The following is a 19,598-nucleotide window of genomic DNA, read 5'->3' as shown; positions in this document are numbered from 1 at the left end:
ATTTTATCAAATGCTTTTTCTGCATCGATTGAGATGATCATGTGGTTTTTGTCCTTTCTCTTGTTGATGTGATGTATTACATTGATTGATTTGCGTATGTTGAACCAGCCTTGTGTCCCTGGGATGAACCCCACTTGGTCATGATGTATAATCTTTTTTATGTGTTGTTGGATTCTATTTGCTAAAATTTTGGTGAGGATTTTGACAAGCGACATTTTTAGTTGTCATACTATAACCTCTATTTTGCTTTGGGGTTAACTGGTGAACAGACAAATCTGATAACTTGGTCAGACTGGTAAAGTCCTAAGGAGCAGAGCTGGGACTGACACTGGGCAGTCTGGCCGCAGGTGTCTGGCTGGTCTTGACTCTGTTACGCCCGTAAGGAGCTTAATATTCTGCGGAGCTACAAGTGAGTTTTCTTGGCTGGAGTATGGCGTCAACCATGGCAGACAGATTAAGGCCAGCCTGTGATGGGCCTTGAATGCCAGGTTAAGGGGCTTGGATTTTATCCTGCCTGCTGGGTAGAGGACGCCTTGGAAAGAGCAAGGTGGAACACAGGAAGAACACTTCCCCCCGCCTCCCGTAAACTGTGGCAAAAATCTGGGCCAGAGATGATAATGGACTGGGATGCGGCGGGGCAGTGGGATGCGGGGAAGGGGACAGCTTCGCGTAGGGCCACGCTCGGTGGTTTCAGGAGGCCGGCCTGGGGCGGGAGGGCGCCGGCGCCCGGGTTGGCCAATGGCGGCGGGCTGGGCCGGGCCCCTCCCGCGGGGCGGGGGCTGGCGGGAGGGCGGGGCGAGCGCTGCGGGCTCGTTCGGGTACCAGTGCTGCCGCATCCCCGCCGCGCTCCCCGCACCGGCGGCCAGCCCCCAGCTCGGTTCCTGCTCCGGCTGCGTAGCCCCGCGGCGACCCGCCGGCGAAGCCTAGCAGGTCCAGCCCGGAGGGCAGCTCGGCCCAGTCTGGGTGGGTGAGGGGCGGCGGCGGGGAAGCGGGGTGGCTCAGCTCGGTCCTTCCTGACTGGGTGAGGGACCAGGCGCTGGACTTGGTTCCGACCCTGCGGGTGGGGGTGGGGGTGCTGACCCGTTCTCTGCCCACCCCATATGGAGGCTGGGATAGAGATAGGGTGGGAGTAGGTTGGGCTTCAGAACTGTGCTCTGACCCGGTCCGGGGGGGGGCAGGGCTCGAACCCGGGACCAAGCCGGGCTGGGAAGATAGTGGTGCTACAACCGTTAAGGGGGGGAGGGGTGTCCAGGTTCTGTTGCCCTCGGAGGGGTCCATCCCTTGGTGAGGGGGTCAGAGCCCAGCCTGTGCCCAAGAATGGTGGTGGGGGTGCGGAGGGGATTCTGGCGTGGGGCTGGAGCGGGCAGGGGGCTTCCCTGTCCAGAGGAACTGCGTCCGGAAGGGACTCGATTTCGTCCCATCTGGGGGTGGGTGCGGGGCGCCAGGGGCGGGTCGGAGCTCAGAGTGCCCGGGGGCGGTGGGCGGGGCGGGGCGCCGGCGCGGGCGAGAGGGTGGTCGGCGCCCCTGTGACAGCATTCTGGAACGCGCAGGCGGCGGGCGCAGAGCGGAGATGCGGCGGCTCGGGGGTACCCTGCTGTGCCTGCTGCTGGCGGCGGCGGTCCCCACGGCCCCCGCGCCGGCTCCAGCGGTGACTTCGGCTCCGGTTGAGTCTGGCCCGGCTCTCAGCTACCCGCAGGAAGAGGCCACCCTCAACGAGATGTTCCGCGAGGTTGAGGAACTGATGGAGGACACGCAGCACAAACTGCGCAGCGCGGTGGAGGAGGTGGGTGCGTCCCAAGGGCCCGCGCTCCTGGGAAGCCGGAGGCTGGCGACCGCGGGGGCAGGGGAAGCAGTGCTGCGGGGGCTGGCCAGGGTCCTCCGGTCTGCGACGGGCTGGGCAGGGCCGGCAGCAGATTCCGAGAGATCTGGAGCAAGGTGATCCCAACTGCCACCTCATTCTGCCTTCCTGCCAAAAGATCTAGATCTGAGGCTGTCCATCCAGGGACTCCTCTTGGACCCACCCACGGGCAGCTGGAGGTACCACCTGCCTGCAGGCTGACCGCCATCACCCCACAACTATCTTCAGGTGTGCAGTTGGCCTCATCCTATTTTAAATGGATGCCTGTAAGGGCCCTGGTAGTCTAGCGCTTTGGTTTTGCAGAGGAAGCTCCAGGCATCTCAAGTTCTAGCTTGTCTGTTGGGCTTCGAGCTTGTCATGTTCCCAAGAAACAAGGCGCCATAAGGCGACAAAGAGCCCTGAGCTTGGCTGGGTAGTCTGTCTGGGCTTTCTCAAGTGCCATGTGGGGCTGAGAAGGAAACTAGGAGCCCCAAAGCCCAGCAGTGTCAATTGTTAGAGGGTGGGTGAGAGGAGGAGGGGCAGTGTGAAGGGCAGGCCCCCAGCCCAACCCCACCCCAAGAGTGCTCTGGAGTCAGTCCTGGGCTCAAGGCCTCCTCTGTCCCTCAGCAGCAAGGTGGCATTTGGCAATTCCCTTAAGATCCTGTACCTCAGTTTCCCGTGAGAATTAAATCTACGATATGTGTGGCCCCTGGCGTATAGTAGCTGCATGATATACAGCAGCTGTTAGTATCAGAGACCAGATACCTTGGGAAAACTTTGCCTGGCTTCTTCCTTTCATCGCCTCCCAGGTGCAAACACTACAGATGGTATCCTCTAGGGTGGGCACCCACACATTGCCAGGGCTGCTTGCACAGGAGGTGTAGCTGGCCCAGCTCTTGCAGCCAGGTAGCCCTGCTGCCTGGGGTGGGTGGGCATGGCCACCGTTGGGCCTGGCTCTGGCTACAGCCTGTCTTTGGAGAGAAACCAGCCATCCTAGGGAAGGAGTCAGTGAAAGACCAGATGTCCAGGCTGGTAGGTCAGGCACCTCCACATCCCTGCTTCTCCACGTTGCATTTGGGCAGAGCCTCAAAGCTGGCTCTGGTCAACCAGGAGAGATGACTTTCTTCCTCCAGCCCTCTATCGTTTGGGGCTATTTCTCCTTCCTTCCCACAGCAGTCAACCCAGTGGACACTAGTGAAGGGGACACTAGATTGGGAGGCAGTTACGTGGGCAGCTGTACCTGAATGCCCACTGGGCAGGCCAGATTCCAAAACCCGTGGACTTTGTTTCCTGTGAAAGCAGAAGAATCATGACATGGGACAATGAAAGAGGTGGGGGAGTCAGATAGGCCCCAATGTCTCTTAACTCTGCACCTTCAAACTGAACTGAGCTCATGAGCCTTCTAGTCCCAGAGCAGGTCTCTGCTTTTCTTCTCTGGGTTCTAGAACTTTCCCTGCTGCACATGGATTCTTAGACTGACCAAGTCACCTCCACATTCTTACTCAGTGTGACCTTGCCCGTGCAGCATGGTTCTCTGCCGGCAGCCCCCCGTGAGGGGGATGGGGGAGTGGCAGGAGGCTCTTCAGCCTCTTCGTTGATCATAGCAGTTTGGGGCCCAGCGGGACATGGGAAGTGGTGTCCACTCCGAGGGAGTTGTCCGCGTTGGCTATGCCTGGGCTCCGGCCTTCTTTCTCCAGACATGGCTCTGCTTGACTTGTGCAGATAGGCTGGCTGCAGTTTGCCACGAGGGGAGACATTGTCTGCTACCCCTACCCCTACCCTGTGCACCAACCTTCCTTTATCTTATCCCAGCTCTGCCACTTACTAGCGATGGGATCCAGGCTCTAAAATGGGAAAAGTGTACTCCTAGGGGTAAAGGGGAGAAGTAAATGAGGGGATGCAAGTAAAGCAAGTTATCTGACCATCTGAAATGGGGTTAAGTAAAATTGGTGTCGTGTAAGTTGCCCGCTTGTGTGGTTGTTATAAGGACCGTGGGAAATTGTTGGTTCTCAGTAAACAATGACTATCATTATCATCACGTTAATAGTACTACTATGAATAATAAAAAAGGACCAGCAGGGTCCAATATATAATAGATTCTCAATAGATCACGGCTATTACTATTAATTTTTTAAAAAAAAGACTACCAGAAAGCCCCTTAAATCTCATAAACACAAGATAGTTGCTATTTGCTTGTCATCCCTGGGAAGAGCCAAGAGGACCCACGGCCAGATGCATTAATTGTTTGCATAGTTGCATCATGAATCTGCTTTCAAGTAACTTCCTGACATTTAAAATATTCAGCTGACTCAAGCTGTTGATTTCTCTTAAGGGGAAAAAGTTAACTCTACTTGTAGCATCATTATTGAAGGGAAGCAAATCTTTAAATGGTGTGGTTTGGGCTCTTCCTGTCTTCCTGCTTTATTATTCTATGTGTTATTGATAAATGTATTTTGAGGCTAAAATCACTGCCCCCTCCGGTCATTGCCTTATCTGTAACTGGCATATTTTGGAATGCTCTGCTCACCCCTCCTATGTGAGGAAGAACCCCAGTTACCTCTCCAATTTTTCTTACTGTGCTTCTTTAACAAACACAGATTCAACCAACCTCAGATGTTATTTTAAATAATATTCACATTCCTTCTCTATGAAACAAGTCCTATTGCTTCAGGCTTAAGTTTCTCCTGCTAGTGGCAGTAATAGTTGTGGTTGAAATTTCCATTGTAAACTGTACTTTAGTTCATGGTGCCTTGGAAGAGCTGTTAGCTCATTCTGTGGAAATAACTACTGGTTAAGAGAGAGATGGTTTTCTATAAAGACTGTCTGCTCAGCCCTGAGCAAATTCCAGATTTGGTAACTTGTCAGTTACTTGAAAGCCGAACTGCAGGATTCCGATTCCTATGGGAATTTTGAAAACATTAAAACACTCCCTTCTCCTTCTGGATATAGCCCCCCTCCCCAGCATCTCCAGGCTGCTGTTCTTTTCCAGCTGTATCTTTTGTGTTGCTACACATGCCAGGATCTCTTGCTTAAAACAAATTTAGAAGCCCTTTTCCTAGTTTTAAGCATCCAATCTTAGCTTCATTCCATTTCTTAGCAAGCCCTTCAAACACACGTTATCCACTATGTCCTCTTTCCACTTCTAATCGAACATTCCCTGGCAAACTAGCTGCTTCTAGAACCACTTTCTTCAGGGACTATATTATGCAAGTAGCTATGCACTGCACCTTTGCTGGGTGGCAGATACTGTACCAAGCACTTGGATTTCGTGGTCCTCAATCTTACATCTGCTCAACAAAATAGAATCACCCCCATTTTACAAACAAGAGAGCTGAGGTTTAGAGAGGTATTTGGTGTCTTGCCCAAGGTCACGTGGCTACTTTGTGGCAGAGCTGGGACTTGGCCCCACGTTCCCTGACTCTAAAACCTGGGCACACTCTACTGTGCTGCCCTCTGATGAGGCTGGGGGCGACTTCTTGCCTTACCTGGTGGCCAGCTCTCAGCGGCCCGGTCCTTGTAGATTTACTTGGAGCCTTTACCACCTAGGAGGCCCCTCCCCAGATATAAGCTCTGACACCCAGCCTGCTTCTAGCCAGTCCCCTTGCTCTGTTCTCTTCCTTCCTTGGACTCTGTATTGTCTCCCAGCTAGTCTTCAGAACTTGCTGCAACCCCCCCATGGCTTGGTGCAGAGTTTCTTACCCAGGGAAGAGCAGAGGGGAGGGAATACTTCACAGTCATCTGGGAAACGCACTGGTATGTGGGGTCCCCCCTGAAATTGTAATTCAGCAGGGCTGGAAGGGATCCAGGTATGTGTTTTTTCTCTCCTCCCACGTTTTGGGCAAGTGTTGATTGGGAACAAGGCCAACACCCTCTGCTTTAGAACTGCCTATGGCTCCACCTGTCAGCCCATCTCTACTTCATCAGCCATCACTTTATCCAGTGAGGGTCCAGGGTGTACCCCCTGCCCTCGCCCAAAACATACCGTTCTCATCCAGGTGCCACAGTTTCGCCTCCTCTGTGCTCTCCTCTGTCCAAATCATTCCTGTCCTTTGAGACCAGTCTAATCATGCCTCCTCCTCCACCTGGAAGCCTTTTTTCTCTCTTCTTTGAACCCCTGACTTGCTTCCAGAGACTGTCATGATCATCCTCAAACTTGCTTGCTTGGGGCTGTCCTATTTCCCCAGTAAAAACATGAGCAGAATGATACACTGGGATAGACACGTAATTTGGAGTCAGACTGCCCTGAGTTCTAATCCAAGCTTCGCCACTTACAATGTGATGACTTTAGGCAGATTCCTTAGCCTTTGTCAGCCTCGTAGTTTTCTTCATCTGCCAAGTGAGAGTAATAACACTTCCTGCTGTGAGTAACTGAGGAGATACGGAAGGGTCTGGGGTAAGGGCTCAGGCATAGGTGACGCCCAGGCTCGGCAGCTGTTGTGATGAGAATGGGGATCATGGGGACGGAGCCAGTGATCAGGCTTCAGACATCTCAGGAGGTGTCGTTGGGTCAAACCTGGTGGTTGCTGACCAAGTCCTCATTTGGTTATCTGAGCCTTCATGCTGACCAGACTTTACTAACACTTCTTTGTGCTACACTGAGATGTGGGAATTCTTTCACCATGTACACCCCGCTCAGCACATCTGGTTGGGAAAGGCAGGAAAAGAGGGGCCTCCTTTTGTATGGAAGGGAATTACATTACATACGACAGTGATTTTTTTTTATTTAAATAGGAAAATATTTTTGAGGATTCGTTTTAAGGAATAAACATAGCTCAAAGATCACCCTGTTGGAAAATCGCCAACCACCAACTACCAACTACAACTTCTCTTTGTGTCTCTCATTTTAAATTCCTAGAGAGAGTGTCTAGTTGGCTCAACTAGTCCATGACGTGGCCTCTGTTTGAGTCCAATCAGCTATGACTGGTCATGTTGTCACCTGGGCATTCCTCTGGGCTTGGGCTGGGAGATAAATCCACAGCAGGACATTGAGTGCAAATTCGAGTGGACTGACGTATCGGGGATAGATGTCATGGAGGCTCAGGAGACTGACGGTCTGAAGACAGTGGCCTCGGAAACCTGCCCCAGGAAAAGACACATGGGCAGGAAGAGCCAGAAGGAGGGTGCACCCTGGGAACTAGTCACCTGACCCTCACAAGGGTCCCTCTTGTCCTCGGGGGTGGGTGAGGAAGGAGACATAGCTGTAGCCCTTCCTGCAGGGAGGAAAGGGCTGTCTTAAATTGGGTCCCCTCCCCAACCTGGCCCTGCCACAAGGATGTGGGTGTAAATACTTTATTGCGATGTGATCCCAGAAACACTAGGAGGAAGTAGGAAAGTGAGATGGAAGAGAAGACGAGCAGTAAACCCTGTGCTGATGGACAGATTACTACTTGGGACAGCTAGGGCTCCATCCTGCCAGAGGTCCTTGGAGAGAGGCTATCCCACTGCGAGGAGAGGGAGCCCCTGTACCTGCCCTTCACTGGTTGAGGGTTGTTCCTGGGGTGTTCAGTCCTTGACCCTCAGGTCCTGTGCAGACTGAGCACACTTGCACAGCCAGAGAATGCCCTCAGAGAGAGATAGGGTTGGTTGTTGGCACGTAAGGGAATTGAATGCAGGTGACCTCCCAACCAGACCATGGGGAGATGGGTGGGGCACCAGGAGAATTCATATAGGGGTCAAGACTGTTCAGTGGAAGCTTCTCAGATCCCAGCTCTGCCCTTCACTGAGAATCTTTGAGAAGTTAACTAGTTTTCCTGAGCCTCAGTTGTCCCATTTGTAAAATGGGGACATTAACACCCACCTCATAGGGAGGTTGTGAGATTTAAGGGAATGTTTACATAAACATTTAGAACAATGTCTTGTCCTACTGGGTACTCAAGTAACAGTACCTGTCATCACCACCACCATTACTTGTCACTGCAGAAGAGGAAAAGAGACGTGGTTCCTTTTTTTTCTAATGGACTCTGATTTGTATCAAGGGAAAACAATATTGCTCAATATTAAATTCATTGATTTAATAGATGGAGGCAGAAGAGGCTGCTGCTAAAACATCATCAGAAGTGAACCTGGCACACTTACCTCCCAGTTATCACAATGAGACCAACACGGAAACCAGGGTGGGAAACAACACCATCCACGTCCACCGAGAAATTCACAAGGTAAGGGCGGTCGTGGTCCTCCTTTCTGCCGCGCCTAGTCCCACCAGAGGACTAAGGTCTTGCTTACATATTTGATACACAAGCCAAAAATACATGTGGAGATGGTGAAATACAGGTTAAAAACCAGAAGGAGTGAGGGAGCTATTTAAAGGGGAAAGATATGTATCCAAAACATAAATTGCTTTTGCATTTAAGCAATAAAGTTGATTCTGATCTTCCTGCTGATCCAACTGAGGGCTTTTTATCATCTGAAAAAAGGAACAAGTATCTAGAGTGATACTTTTCTAGCACTGAGTTTGAGGAATTTATCTCACAGGCTTTTATCTATATTTCAATAGAGAGTTGAAATAGAGATCATGTTGTGGTGAACAGATCTTCACGGTTTCCTTAGGAGGAACTCACATGCAATATACTCAGTCCCCAGAAGGGAAAGCCTCTGTTGCCTCAAGATTAAACATTCATCCGTTTGCTGGTTATCCATTCAAAATTCTATGGCGGAGTGTTTTCCAGCCCACCACGCGTCTAAGTGTCTCTTCATCCAGTGTCCTGTGCAAGGGACAAGCAGATTTGTTCTGTCTAGAGGAACGTGGCATTAGCGTGCCCTGGTGTGAGGTGTCTCCTGTGTGACTCTGGCAGGACTCTGAGTGCAAGCCGTGCAGCCTGTGTTCTCTTGGAGAGAGCCTGGCGCGCGGATGTTCAGGGTCATTGCTAGAGGCTGTAGAGCTGACCTTCTGTTGTGCCAGTCAGGGAGCTTGACCTCTGATCCCATCTCAGCTCCTCCACGCAAGGCCGCAGTGGCTCTCACAAAAGAGTCTTGCTTTTGTTCAAGTGCCCAGGTAATGACTGGGTTGAAACAATAGCATTTCTGTGCCGTAGAGGATAAAGGGGTCAGTTTTCAGGGGCTGCTGCCTTGACTATAAAGTAGCCTTTGTGTGGCTCTCCTCCCACTGCATGCTGATGGGCCCAGCTCCAGGGCGTGCCCTCCCCCATCCACCCCAGATAAATGAATGAGTCACCTGCCAAATAGGATCCTTTAGCATTGCTCATCGGAAGCCTAGAGAATGTTTCCAAAAGTGATTGCCTTATTCTTGTCAAAACCAATCTGAAGTCATCCTTTCTGACAGTAATTAGCTCACAGGTTCAGCTGCTTCTTAAATCTGCTCCCTGTAGATACCGGAATACCCAAGTGTGAGTCCTACCAGTAACTGATTGTGAAAAATTATTTCAGTTTCATGACCGTCGCTAATGAAGTAGGGATATCAGCCCCTATGTGACGGATTCCCGAGGGTCAGACAACTTAAGGTATACGAGAGTCATGTAAACTGTGAAGTGCGATGCAGCAGCAAGTTGTTCTCATTATTACTGTTGTATTATGGTGAAGTCATGTTATCTGCATGGTGTAGTAGCGGGTTCAGTGGAGCGTCTGTCCTCTGCGATGCCTTAGGAAAGAGGGGCTCAGTGGTGAAATGTATTTGGAAAACATTGTACACAGTTCTCTTCCTAGACGCACAGTATAATAAAGACATAGTATAATGCTGTAGGATTGTAAAGGCTCTGAGGAGTTCTCATTCCTGTACATACAGAGCTGGACAATGAACAATATATATAACGTTGGCCAGTCCTGTAAGTATCTGGCATAAAGGAAGAAGACATCTCTTTGCTGGAGAGAGGAGTTACTTAGATAAAAGATTTAAAGTCTGTCGCTGACAACGTGATGATTATCTCCTCGGAGCTGGAGTTAGAGCTGGAATGTGATCCACGGTTGCACGCTAGGCTGACAGTTTCCACTTGGCTTTGGCTGCAGGCACTTGTGATATTAGGACTGGCAGGAAGTTTAAAGATGACCTAGAAATGACAAAGCTGTGAATCAGAGAACAGAAGTGACTTGTTCCACATTACATGCTAGACAGTTGTCGGTGTCCGAGCCAAGGCCCGGGGAACACAGATCACTTAGCTCCTGGGCCAGCGTTCTTTCTGTTGTTTTCACCAACACAGACATTAGACATGGCCTTGGATGGAGTGGAATGGCCTGGCTTCCACCCCAGGATTCTGAGGTTCAGCTTTGTGGTGCCTGCTCCTGATCGCAGAATCTGAGGCAGATAACCGATAGCGGAGGAGGGGGCCAGGCCTCCCCTTGTATGTAAGCACTTTCTTGATGAAATGAAACTGTCCCCAGAATCAGGAAGAGGGCAGCTGTGGCTCAAACCTGTTTTCTTCTCCTGAATGTCATTCGATTCCATACCCAGACCTGGAGTAGTCCAAAGGAAAGTGGACGCTGAGTTTCAAGTGAATGGGCCCCAAGAGCAATACAGGTGCTGAGTATTGGCAGGGTGACAGGCCGTGTGCTGCATGCCTCGGGGTGCCCCGTGCTGTGCTCTCGTGGCCACACCGCCGGTGGAGCTCAGGGAGAGGGGGAGTGGGCATTCTGCCTATTTTAGCAGATGCTCCTGCTTCAGCAAATGGAAAACACCAAAACAAAAAAAAACCAACTTGTGGAATTTGCTCAGAATTCCTTCTGTTTCACTTTCACTGTGCGGTTCTCCTGCAGATCACCAACAACCAGACTGGACAGATGGTCTTTTCAGAGACGGTCATTACGTCGATGGGCGATGAAGAAGGCAAAAGGAGCCACGTGAGTCGTTATCCTCCCTGCACCCACACCCGAGGCTCACACTCCTGAGCTCAGCCTGTCGAGGGCGACCCAGACTGCGGGCCGCGGCAGGAGGGAGCTGGCTCCCGTGCACCTCTCCTGCCCTGTTTCTGCCAAGGTTCCCCAGTTCCTCCTTTTCTGGCCAGACAGATGCAGCCTGGTAGCAGGCTCTGCCTCCGTGCAGTCGGCCCCAGAAATGACAGACACATTCAATTCCACTGTCATTTGCATAGTTGCATCTCAGCCTTGGGAGGGGAACGCGGAAGTGCCGGGCGCATTGTTTGAGGTCCCTGGTAACAAGAACTGGTGAGCCTGGACTGGAAATCCCCTAAAGCCTCTGGCCTGGCCCATGTCATTTATAACCCCAGCCCCGGCCTGGCAGTTTGAGAGCCAGAAAGGGAAAGGGGCCTGCTACTCAGTGGCCTGTTGCTCAGTCCCAAGGCTGGCTGGTTTTCAGAGAATGACAGATTATGAACGTGGCCAGGGGTGTCATTTCACAGACAGAAGGTCTGGCATGGGTCGGGGGCTTACCCAGGCAGGATCACTGGCCTTCAGACTCCCAGGCCAGAGGCAACTCAGTGGACCTTCATCTTTGCAAAGGGGCCCAGCTTTGGTTGCGGAGACCCGGTGAGACAACGACCAGGTGACCTGGTCCACTGCAGACAGTGCCTCCTCTGTGGGGCCTGCAAGGGCCGGCCTCTCTGGGCGCAGGTGCCTTAGGCAAGTTTCCAACCACAAGGGTCCTCCCCTCTGAGGTGCAGAGTGCGTCCCCGGCTTTCTGAGGGGATCAGGGGTTTCCCCTGACCCGCTGGGCCTTATTGCAGGAAGAGAAGCTGCGTACCTGTAACCCTGAGGGTGTTGCCGTGGCTGGCAGTCGATGGGTTCATTTTGCTCGTTTTTGGCACTTTACTGACTTTACTGCAGGCTGGGGCGGGGGGAGTCCAGTCAGCTGCATGTGATGGTGGACTTTCCATGCAAGGGACCTCAGGGGTGGCAGGGGGCAAGCCATGTGGCGAAATGGCAAGAGACCTGGTGGCAGAGGCTGGAAGCATGAGTTTGTCACTTATAAACTAGGTCACCTTTCAGTTTCCCCATCCTGAAATAAGACAGTGGCTTTTGCCATCTCTCCCAACTCCGAAAGTACAGAAGCCCATGAAACAAAAATAGACTAAGGGCAGGAGGGAAGAGAGGCTGGCTTTTGAAGGTGGGAAAAGAGAAAGAGAGAAGAAGAAAAGGAAAAGAAAAGCCCAGACAAGCAGAAGGTGTCAAGAGGGGAAAGCTTTAGAGTATTCCAGATTTAAGTCTCCGTGGAGGGGCAGGGGAAACAGCTCTCAGGGCTGTGGGTTAGAAAAAAAGCCTTTGTCTTCAAGTGAAAGGAAAGAAAAAGGTGTGTGATTGCTCAGTAGTATAGCTGTGCTGGGGGCGCCTCCCAGAGCCTGGACGGCAGCAGCCCCGCTGTGAGGGCCAGATGCACATCCCGGGCTCCCCCTGCCCTCCAGGTGAGGTGGCTGTGTCACGTGTTGAGCCCTGAGGTTGGAGGAACCAAAGCTGTGAGAGTGGCAGGTGGGCGAGAGACAAGATCTCAAAGACTCCAAGAGTTTGCGAGGGTCAGGGAGCAGCTGCCTGCACTTGTGGGCTGCAGCCTCTGTGTTTGCCCAGTTTTGCCAAGTCTGCGTGGCCCGTGTGTCTGTGCCCCAGACTTGGCCGCAAGGCCCAGAATCCCCATGTGTGCCCACACAGGCACATGCGTTCATCATGAGATGGAGGATGTAAGTGGCACCTCCGTGCAGTGCAGAATCTGACCCCGTGTCGATGGTCCTGAGAATGCGAGAGGTTGACCCAGAGGGCAGAGACTCACCAAGTTTTTCCAGATTCCTGCTCAGGCCCTTGGTATATTAACTCAAGAGAGTTTTTCTAGGAGAATAAATTCCAGTTCGATTGTCTAGGAAGGAGACCTGGGGCACCTGATGCTTGACTGGCCAGTGCCCAGTGAATCCCATGGGTCTTTAGAGAACAGACTGGAGACTTTCCAAGCCACCTATGAAGGATGGCAGTGGGTCACAGGGCAGGAGCGGTGGTGTGTCCCCTCACTACACAGCCTCGCTTGTTGTCGGGGCGCCTTGCCAGGAGTCCGAGAAGCGAGGTCTAGTTTCAAATGCCCACAGAATCCTTCCATCCGACTCCTCTGTGGTTCCTGGGTTACCATTGTCCCAGCACAACTGAGCAGGGGCTCAAGCATCATCTTTACAGAGTCGTGGGGCTCCTTTTTCTGAGAGGGAAGATGTAAAGGCTAGATTGCCTTCAAAGGGCTGAGGACAGTCGGACATCGTCACTGCTATCCCATTCTGTGATTTTACAACTTAATGACTTTTACAGTTGGCTCTGAAAAAGGCGTTTGGTGCCGATGAGCCTCTCTCTTAGGTGGCAATGGGAGGCTTGCCGTTCAAAGGGACAAAATCATATGCTGCCCAAACCTTCTGCAAATGGCAGCTAAATTTTCGGGATTTAAAATTCCCAGGTGAAGTCAATTAAAAATAATCACCAAGTGCCCCACATTTTCCTTTCGTCAAGCGCTGGGATGTGTATGCATATGTATGGTAACCGGAGGAGGCCCACGGCCAGTCGCAGGCAGTAAGATGATAAGCCCGCCTGGAAACCTCGCTTGGTGCGTGCAGGGCGCTGGTCTGTTTTCACTTTCACGTGCAGAGGGGGAGAGGCCGCGGCAGCCTGTTATTTCACCTGAGCGCCCCGGCGACGGTGATGTGGCCTGACGTCCTTCCGTGAGGCTTTTGTGCGGAGCCCTCGGCCTGTCTGCCTTCACGGGCCAGTGGGTGGGCTGACTGACGCCGAGCTACTTTCGTGCAGGGGGTTAGGAGGAAAGTGGCGGGTGGGCAGCCTGAGAGCAGACGAGCCGTTATGCACACATGGGAGGCTTTTGTTCATAACTGTGTCCCCAAACAGGAAGCATCTGACCCAGTTAGCCACTGCACCATTTTGAAGGGACTTGTCCTCTAATTGAAATACAGCTCGGAGCTACCGAGCTTAGCATGTTGTGCATTTGTTGTCTTCTCTGTTTTCACATTAGAATAGGATCTAAAACAGCAGGTCTGTTTGCTTTCCCAGCTGAACGTACCTCTCTTGAACCTATAGATTCAATCACATGTAACCAACTCCAAGGTACCACTCAAGGCAGCATCTACTTCTGAGGGCACAGGCAGACAGATTTCACTCCCGGATTCAAGATGGCAGTGATCTGAGTGACCCGTGATTCCCTTGTCCAGGAGAATGGTCAGAGCAGGCAGCGCACTGCAGACAGTGGCGGTGGAGTTCTCCGCCAGTGCGAGCCCAGCGTCTTCTCTGCTGGGAGGACGCTTTGGCTGTTACTTGTGTTGAAGTCTCGGGGAAGTGGGATGGCAAACTGTGCCGGCTGAACTTGAGGATTTACTTCTTTGCTTCCCATTGAACCGTCAGCATCCTGTCACTTCGGAGCCCGAAGAGGCCCAGCAGGAGTGTGGGCAGAGGAAGCGGGTTGATGGCCTCTTCCCCTGTAGGCCTCAGGGTCTCCTCTGCCCCCAGCTGGTTCGCTCAGTACGGAGTAAGCTTTGTCTGCTCCCTCTGCTCTGATTTCTGAGGCTGGAGCCACCTTTATGAACCTCACGAAATTGCAGAGGGCACAAAGCTCATGAGTCATTGGGTTTATTTTGGCAGAAATGCACGAAGGGAGGACACGGGTCCAAAGGCCCAGCCTCCTGGAGAGTCCTGCTGGGTGTGTGTGTGTGTGTGTGTGTGTGTGTGTGTGTGTGAAGAGGGTGATGGTGAGGGGGCCAAATCCCAGGAAATGCAGCCCTTCCCTGTCTATCTGTCTGGGGGCAGGAGGAAGTCTGAACAAGGTGTGAGGCCCACCTGGGTTCAGACCTGCCCTGACTCTTACAAGCTCTGTGATTCAGCTCGCAAAACTGAGTGAGAGTCTAGTAAGGCGCAGTTTATAAAAGCTCTTTGTGTAAGGCTCATAATTATTGAAAAGTAATTAACACTGACTTCTGATTGGCTTCTCCCCTGGTTCCCAGCAACCTACTGCAAAAAGAATGGAATTTCCCTGGAAGCTGAGGATGTGTTTCAGGACTCCAGGGGCCTCTTCCCACTGTTTGTGGCCTTGGGCTAAGTTCTCCAGAGCCCTGCCTCGCCCTCTGAGTAATGCGCTTGGCCGGAAGCTCTGTGCTCTGAGCCTGAGCCTTGAGCTTGACTCACCCTGGGCGTCTTGTCCTCTCGAGTCCTGCGTGTCTGGTCTTGTGCTGGGGATACAGAGGGAAAGAGGGGCCTAATGAATGACAAGAAGCACAGGGGGTGGTCATGTGCTGACAGGTTACAGGATGGGCCTGGGTTGGCAGGACGTATACTGGTTTCTATAGAAACCAGCTTGCAGATCTAAGAGTGATGACAGTCTTGTGTGACTGTGTGATTCCACAGCCTATAACCAGACATGTGGGTACTTTTGTGTTTCTAGATGTGCATTGACTTTGTAGTTTCTGGCCAAGTCTCATACCGTAGTCCGGTCAGAAAAAGTTACAGGGAAAATGGAGAAGCTCTGGATCATTCTGAGAAGTGGATAAGCATTCCTCAAATAAATACAGTTGATGTGGGTAAGCGGTTTTTAAGGAGTAAGCATTTCTTTTTGAACTGTGACCTGGCTATATTAAATTGTACTGTCTTCAACCTAAATATCCTTCAAGAAGGAATTAATTAAATATACATGATTCCACAAGCAAAATCAAAACACTGTGAAGTTTGATAAACGAGTTTCGTATAAGTTAGTATAAAAGGACATCTTCAATAAAATGTAAAGTGAAGAAAAAGCAATTGCAGAGCCGTGTTATTTACTATATAAAGTATATGAGGTATACTTTATATGCTTTATACACTGTATAAAAATACCTCATTTTTAGAAAAAAAGTATGCATAGAAGAGCTTGGCAAAATGTAAAAAAAAAAATCATTACTAGTAGATATCTCTGGAGGAATTGAATTTTGCAGACCTTTCCTTTACAGATTTCTGTGTGTTTTGAATGTTTTAAAAAGATCTTATGAATTATTTACAATTTTGCTATAGATATCTATCTATATTTTTGAGCAATATTGCAAGTGTTTTCATCATGTAAAACCTGGAAATCAAATTGCTCTGTCAAAGGGTGTCCGTATCCAAGATTTTGAGAGATGTTGCCAAATTTTCCTCCAGGAGGTTGTACTAATTTTGCTCTTAGCAGCGGTTTCTGAGATAATTTCACCAACCCTCCCTCACCTACAGTGGGTAGTGGTGATCACCTCTGTCTTCTCTTTGCTTCTGTTTCTTTGATTATTAGTAAGATCAGGGGGCATGGCTGTTTGAGAATTGTAAGTTGTAGCAAACATAGGGTGCTTCACAAATAAATCTCATCCTTTCCTCTTTTTCAGAGAGAAAGGTCAGTTTTGCATTCCAGGCTGTTCCCGAAACCAAACACCATCTGGCTCAGCGTGGGACAGATTAGGAAGGTGTGAAGTTCCAGTGGGAACTGTCTGAGTGTTCATGTCCGTGGAGGTGGCTGATGGGCTGTGAGTCACATCAGGGAGTAGGTGATGGTGACATGCAGGCCACTGCCGCCACCCACCCCAGTCAGCACAAACAGGCACTCCCTCCTTCCTTCTCTGGCCACTTCCACCAACACTCCAAACCCAAGCTTCGATGCCCTTGGAGAGGAGGGGCATTTAAGTGGGCGGCTATGGCTCAGGTGCAGGCAGACCCAGTTCAGGGTGCTGCTGTGTTGCTGTTAGCCATGTGGCTGGTTAAATCCCTAACTGCTCTAAGCCTCAGTTTCCCCACATGTAGAGTGGATTCATCAAAGTACCTTCCTTCCATAGAGCGTTTCATGAGAATAAAATGAAGCAATCCAGATAAAAACCACCATACAGCACCTTGAACACAAGAAGCAGCAGTGAGTCAATGTCATCCCTGTGTTGTTATGATTATTTGATTACCCCCAAACCATGGCTGTCAAAATTCGGAATTTTAATTATTCAACTCATCCATTTCCATTTATTTGCATATTGAGCATGTAATGTGTGTCTGGCAGATAAATGTAAAAGACAGTCCCGAACAGCAGAGAGGACCCAGGCTAGCAGTGGAACAAAAAAGTAAACAGGTCATTACAACGTGGATTCATATTTCCTAAGGCAGAGGTGGACAGGGCATGGTGGGAGCGTTGTGTGGCTTCCCAGATCAGGCAGCCAGGGAAGATTTTGTCGATCCTTCTTGCTCTCTGGAGTTTCTGCTTGTTTTGTAAGCAGAGACATTAATTGCCCTTTTGTTCCAGACTATCTTTCCAAGGATGTTTGTACAGCAAGCAGCCTTGGAAAACAGAGATAACACTTCCTGCCTGGCAGAAGGCAGGTTCATTTGCAGCCCATTATACAACATTTGGGTGCTTGACAGTTCTCAGCTGTGATGCACATACTGCACACACAGCATCCACCTAGGTCCCTCCACGTTGTCCCCTGGGACTTGGGGGCGAGGGGAACTGTCACAGACATGAGGCTCGTGCTGCTTTGGTGCTGTCTCTGACCCGGGAGTCTCAGGTCTCTGCTGGCATCCAGGAAACTGTGGAAGGCTCACTTGTCACCTTGCAAATAAGGTCTTGGACCCTTTAGACTTCTTGGCGGGCTTCCTAGAATAGGTGGCGGTTGAGCTGTGTTTTGAATGGTGTCTAGGAATTCTAGTTATGGGGAGGAAGGGCATTCTTTGCAGAAGCATTCTTTGTTCAAAGTCAAGGAGGCATGTGCAGCTAAGAACATGTTTGAGGAGCACCACGTAGTTGAGAGCGCCAGGGCTGGAGGTGTGCTTGGGGGAGCAGAAGATGAGGCTGGGGAGAGGCAGGAATCAGATCAGGAAGGGCTCCGAGAGCCCCGCCAAGGAGCTGGAAATACACACTGACTTAGGAACATACCCTGCGTCTGAAAGGCTGTGTGTATAGCGCATCAAGGCTCTCTGCCATCCCAGAGGACACAGCTGGGAAGACATGGTTTGGATGGCAGAGACGTTGGTGGGGACAGGGTTTTGCTTATTCCTGCTGAAACTCTAGGCTGAATCCTCTGTGCTCTGCAAAAAGCCTGGCTTTGGGGCTTGGAATCTGGAAACTTTTACTTAGAAACGGAACACACCTCTTCTGCTCGGTGCTAGTAGGCAGGCCAGATAAATGACAGTGATTGAACTTGAAATTTCATTAGGCTGACGGCTGCAGAACAAGCCATTTCCGTGGTTTCAGGGTTGCCCAAGCATGTCAGGGGCTGAAGAGCTCCCTGTGCAGGTGGGTGGCTGTCCACTGCTGTTAGGGCCTGGAGATCCTTCCAGACCAGCCTGGGGGCCTTTTCAGCCTGTGGCTCTGCCCTTCCTGGACCTTTGGCATAGTTCTGAGAAACTCCCAGGGCTCGTGAGTCCATTTTGTTTTATTTTTAAAATAACATCGAGGACCACAACGCTCCCTCATTTGGTCACTGACTCGGAAAGTGACCAGATTACCCATCCTCTCTCCAAAGCCACCGCCACCTGTTTCTCCTTCTCAGAGTAAATCCTGCAACAGTTCAGACCAGCTCATCAGTGCTGTGATACGACTGAGTGCTCAGTGATAACAAGTGGCCATGGTGACAATGCTAGTAATAGCCGATGGCGAACGTTAAGAGCTGCCATTTATGGGGCCCTTGCTGTGTGCCAGGACTGGGATCTCACCAGCTTCCCTTCACATAATCCATGTGACAACCATTTAAGTCACATACGCTGTTGATCCCATTTTATAGATGAAGTAACCGAGGCTCAGAGAAGTTCAACAGCAGAGCTAGGTGGCAGAGCCTGTACCAAGAGAAAGAAGCAAAGCAAATTGCCTGGGTGTTGTCGATTACCAAATCTCTAAAACCCATGCTCTTAATGGAACGTTTTTAAAAATTGTGTTGAAATATATATACATAAAATTTGCCATCCCAACCATTTTTAAGCATATAGTTCAGTAGTAAGTACGTTCACATTGTTGTGCAGCCAGTCTCCAGAACTCGTTTCATCTTGCAGAACTGAAACGCTGTGCCCATTAAACAGTAACCCCTGTTTTTCCCTCCCTTTGGTCCCTGGCAACCGGTCTTCTGTTTTCTGTCTCTATGAATTTGACTGTTCTCGATCCTTCATATGAATGGAATCATACAGGTTTTTTTTGTCCTCTTATTTCACTTAGCATAATGTTCTCAAGGCTCACTCACGTTGTAGCACGTGTCAGAATTTCCTTCCTTCTTCAGGCTGAGCAGTATTCCATTTGGTTTGTGGAAACTACCTTTTGTTTGCGTCCATCTGTCGGTGGACACTTGGGTTGCCTTCACCTCTTGGCTGTTGTGAATAATATTGCGATGAATGCGAGTGTACAAATCTCTCTTTGAGTCCCTGATCTCAGTTCTTTTGGGTATATACAGGCTGGAATTGTTGGATTACATAGTAATTCTATTTTGATTTTTTTGAGGCACTGCCATACTGTTTCCTACAGCAGCTGCACCGTTGTACACGCCCACCAGTGGAGCACAAGATGGGATGTTATGTTACCCCTTGGCATCCATGACTGTAGGCACTGGGGGACTCAGGGTCCAATTTGAGCTGAAGGGCTGTACAAAAATCCCCGGACTCAGGTGGGAGGATATAGCTCATTGGTAGAATGCAAGCCTAGATGCACAAGGTCCTGGGTTCAATCCCCAGTACACCATAAAAAATAGTAATTATAAATAAATAAATAAGTAAACCTGATTACCACCCCCCCAGAAAAAATCCCTGGGCTCTGCTGCCCTGGGTCCAGGCAGTGCCTTCCCAACGCAGGTCCCAGTGATTGCCTCTCCATTTCGGCAGCCACAGCCTCAGAGGGTGTCTCTGAGGTGTAAATGACACCACTAACCGGAAGTGT

At 50.6% G+C, this 19,598-nt stretch overlaps 1 protein-coding gene across 2 annotated transcripts in view; it reads left to right on the top strand.

The window, feature by feature from the left end:
* The first annotated feature begins 795 nt into the window (after window positions 1–795).
* Window positions 796–19,598, top strand: part of DKK3 (dickkopf WNT signaling pathway inhibitor 3) — a 41,485-nt gene continuing 22,682 nt past the window's right edge. Inside the window, exons 1-4 of one of the 2 annotated variants that reach the window (XM_072969510.1) lie at window positions 796–963; window positions 1,551–1,783; window positions 7,855–7,992; window positions 10,541–10,624. In XM_072969510.1, coding sequence (XP_072825611.1) covers window positions 1,571–1,783; window positions 7,855–7,992; window positions 10,541–10,624 — 435 coding nt within the window. In that variant the 5' untranslated portion in view covers window positions 796–963; window positions 1,551–1,570. The remainder of the gene's footprint in view (window positions 964–1,550; window positions 1,784–7,854; window positions 7,993–10,540; window positions 10,625–19,598) is intronic. The other variant, XM_072969511.1, reaches the window with a different exon arrangement.

The sequence above is a fragment of the Vicugna pacos genome, chromosome 10, assembly GCF_048564905.1.
Source record: "Vicugna pacos chromosome 10, VicPac4, whole genome shotgun sequence".
NCBI lineage: Eukaryota > Metazoa > Chordata > Mammalia > Artiodactyla > Camelidae > Vicugna > Vicugna pacos.
This window is presented reverse-complemented; position numbering and strand designations above follow the sequence as displayed.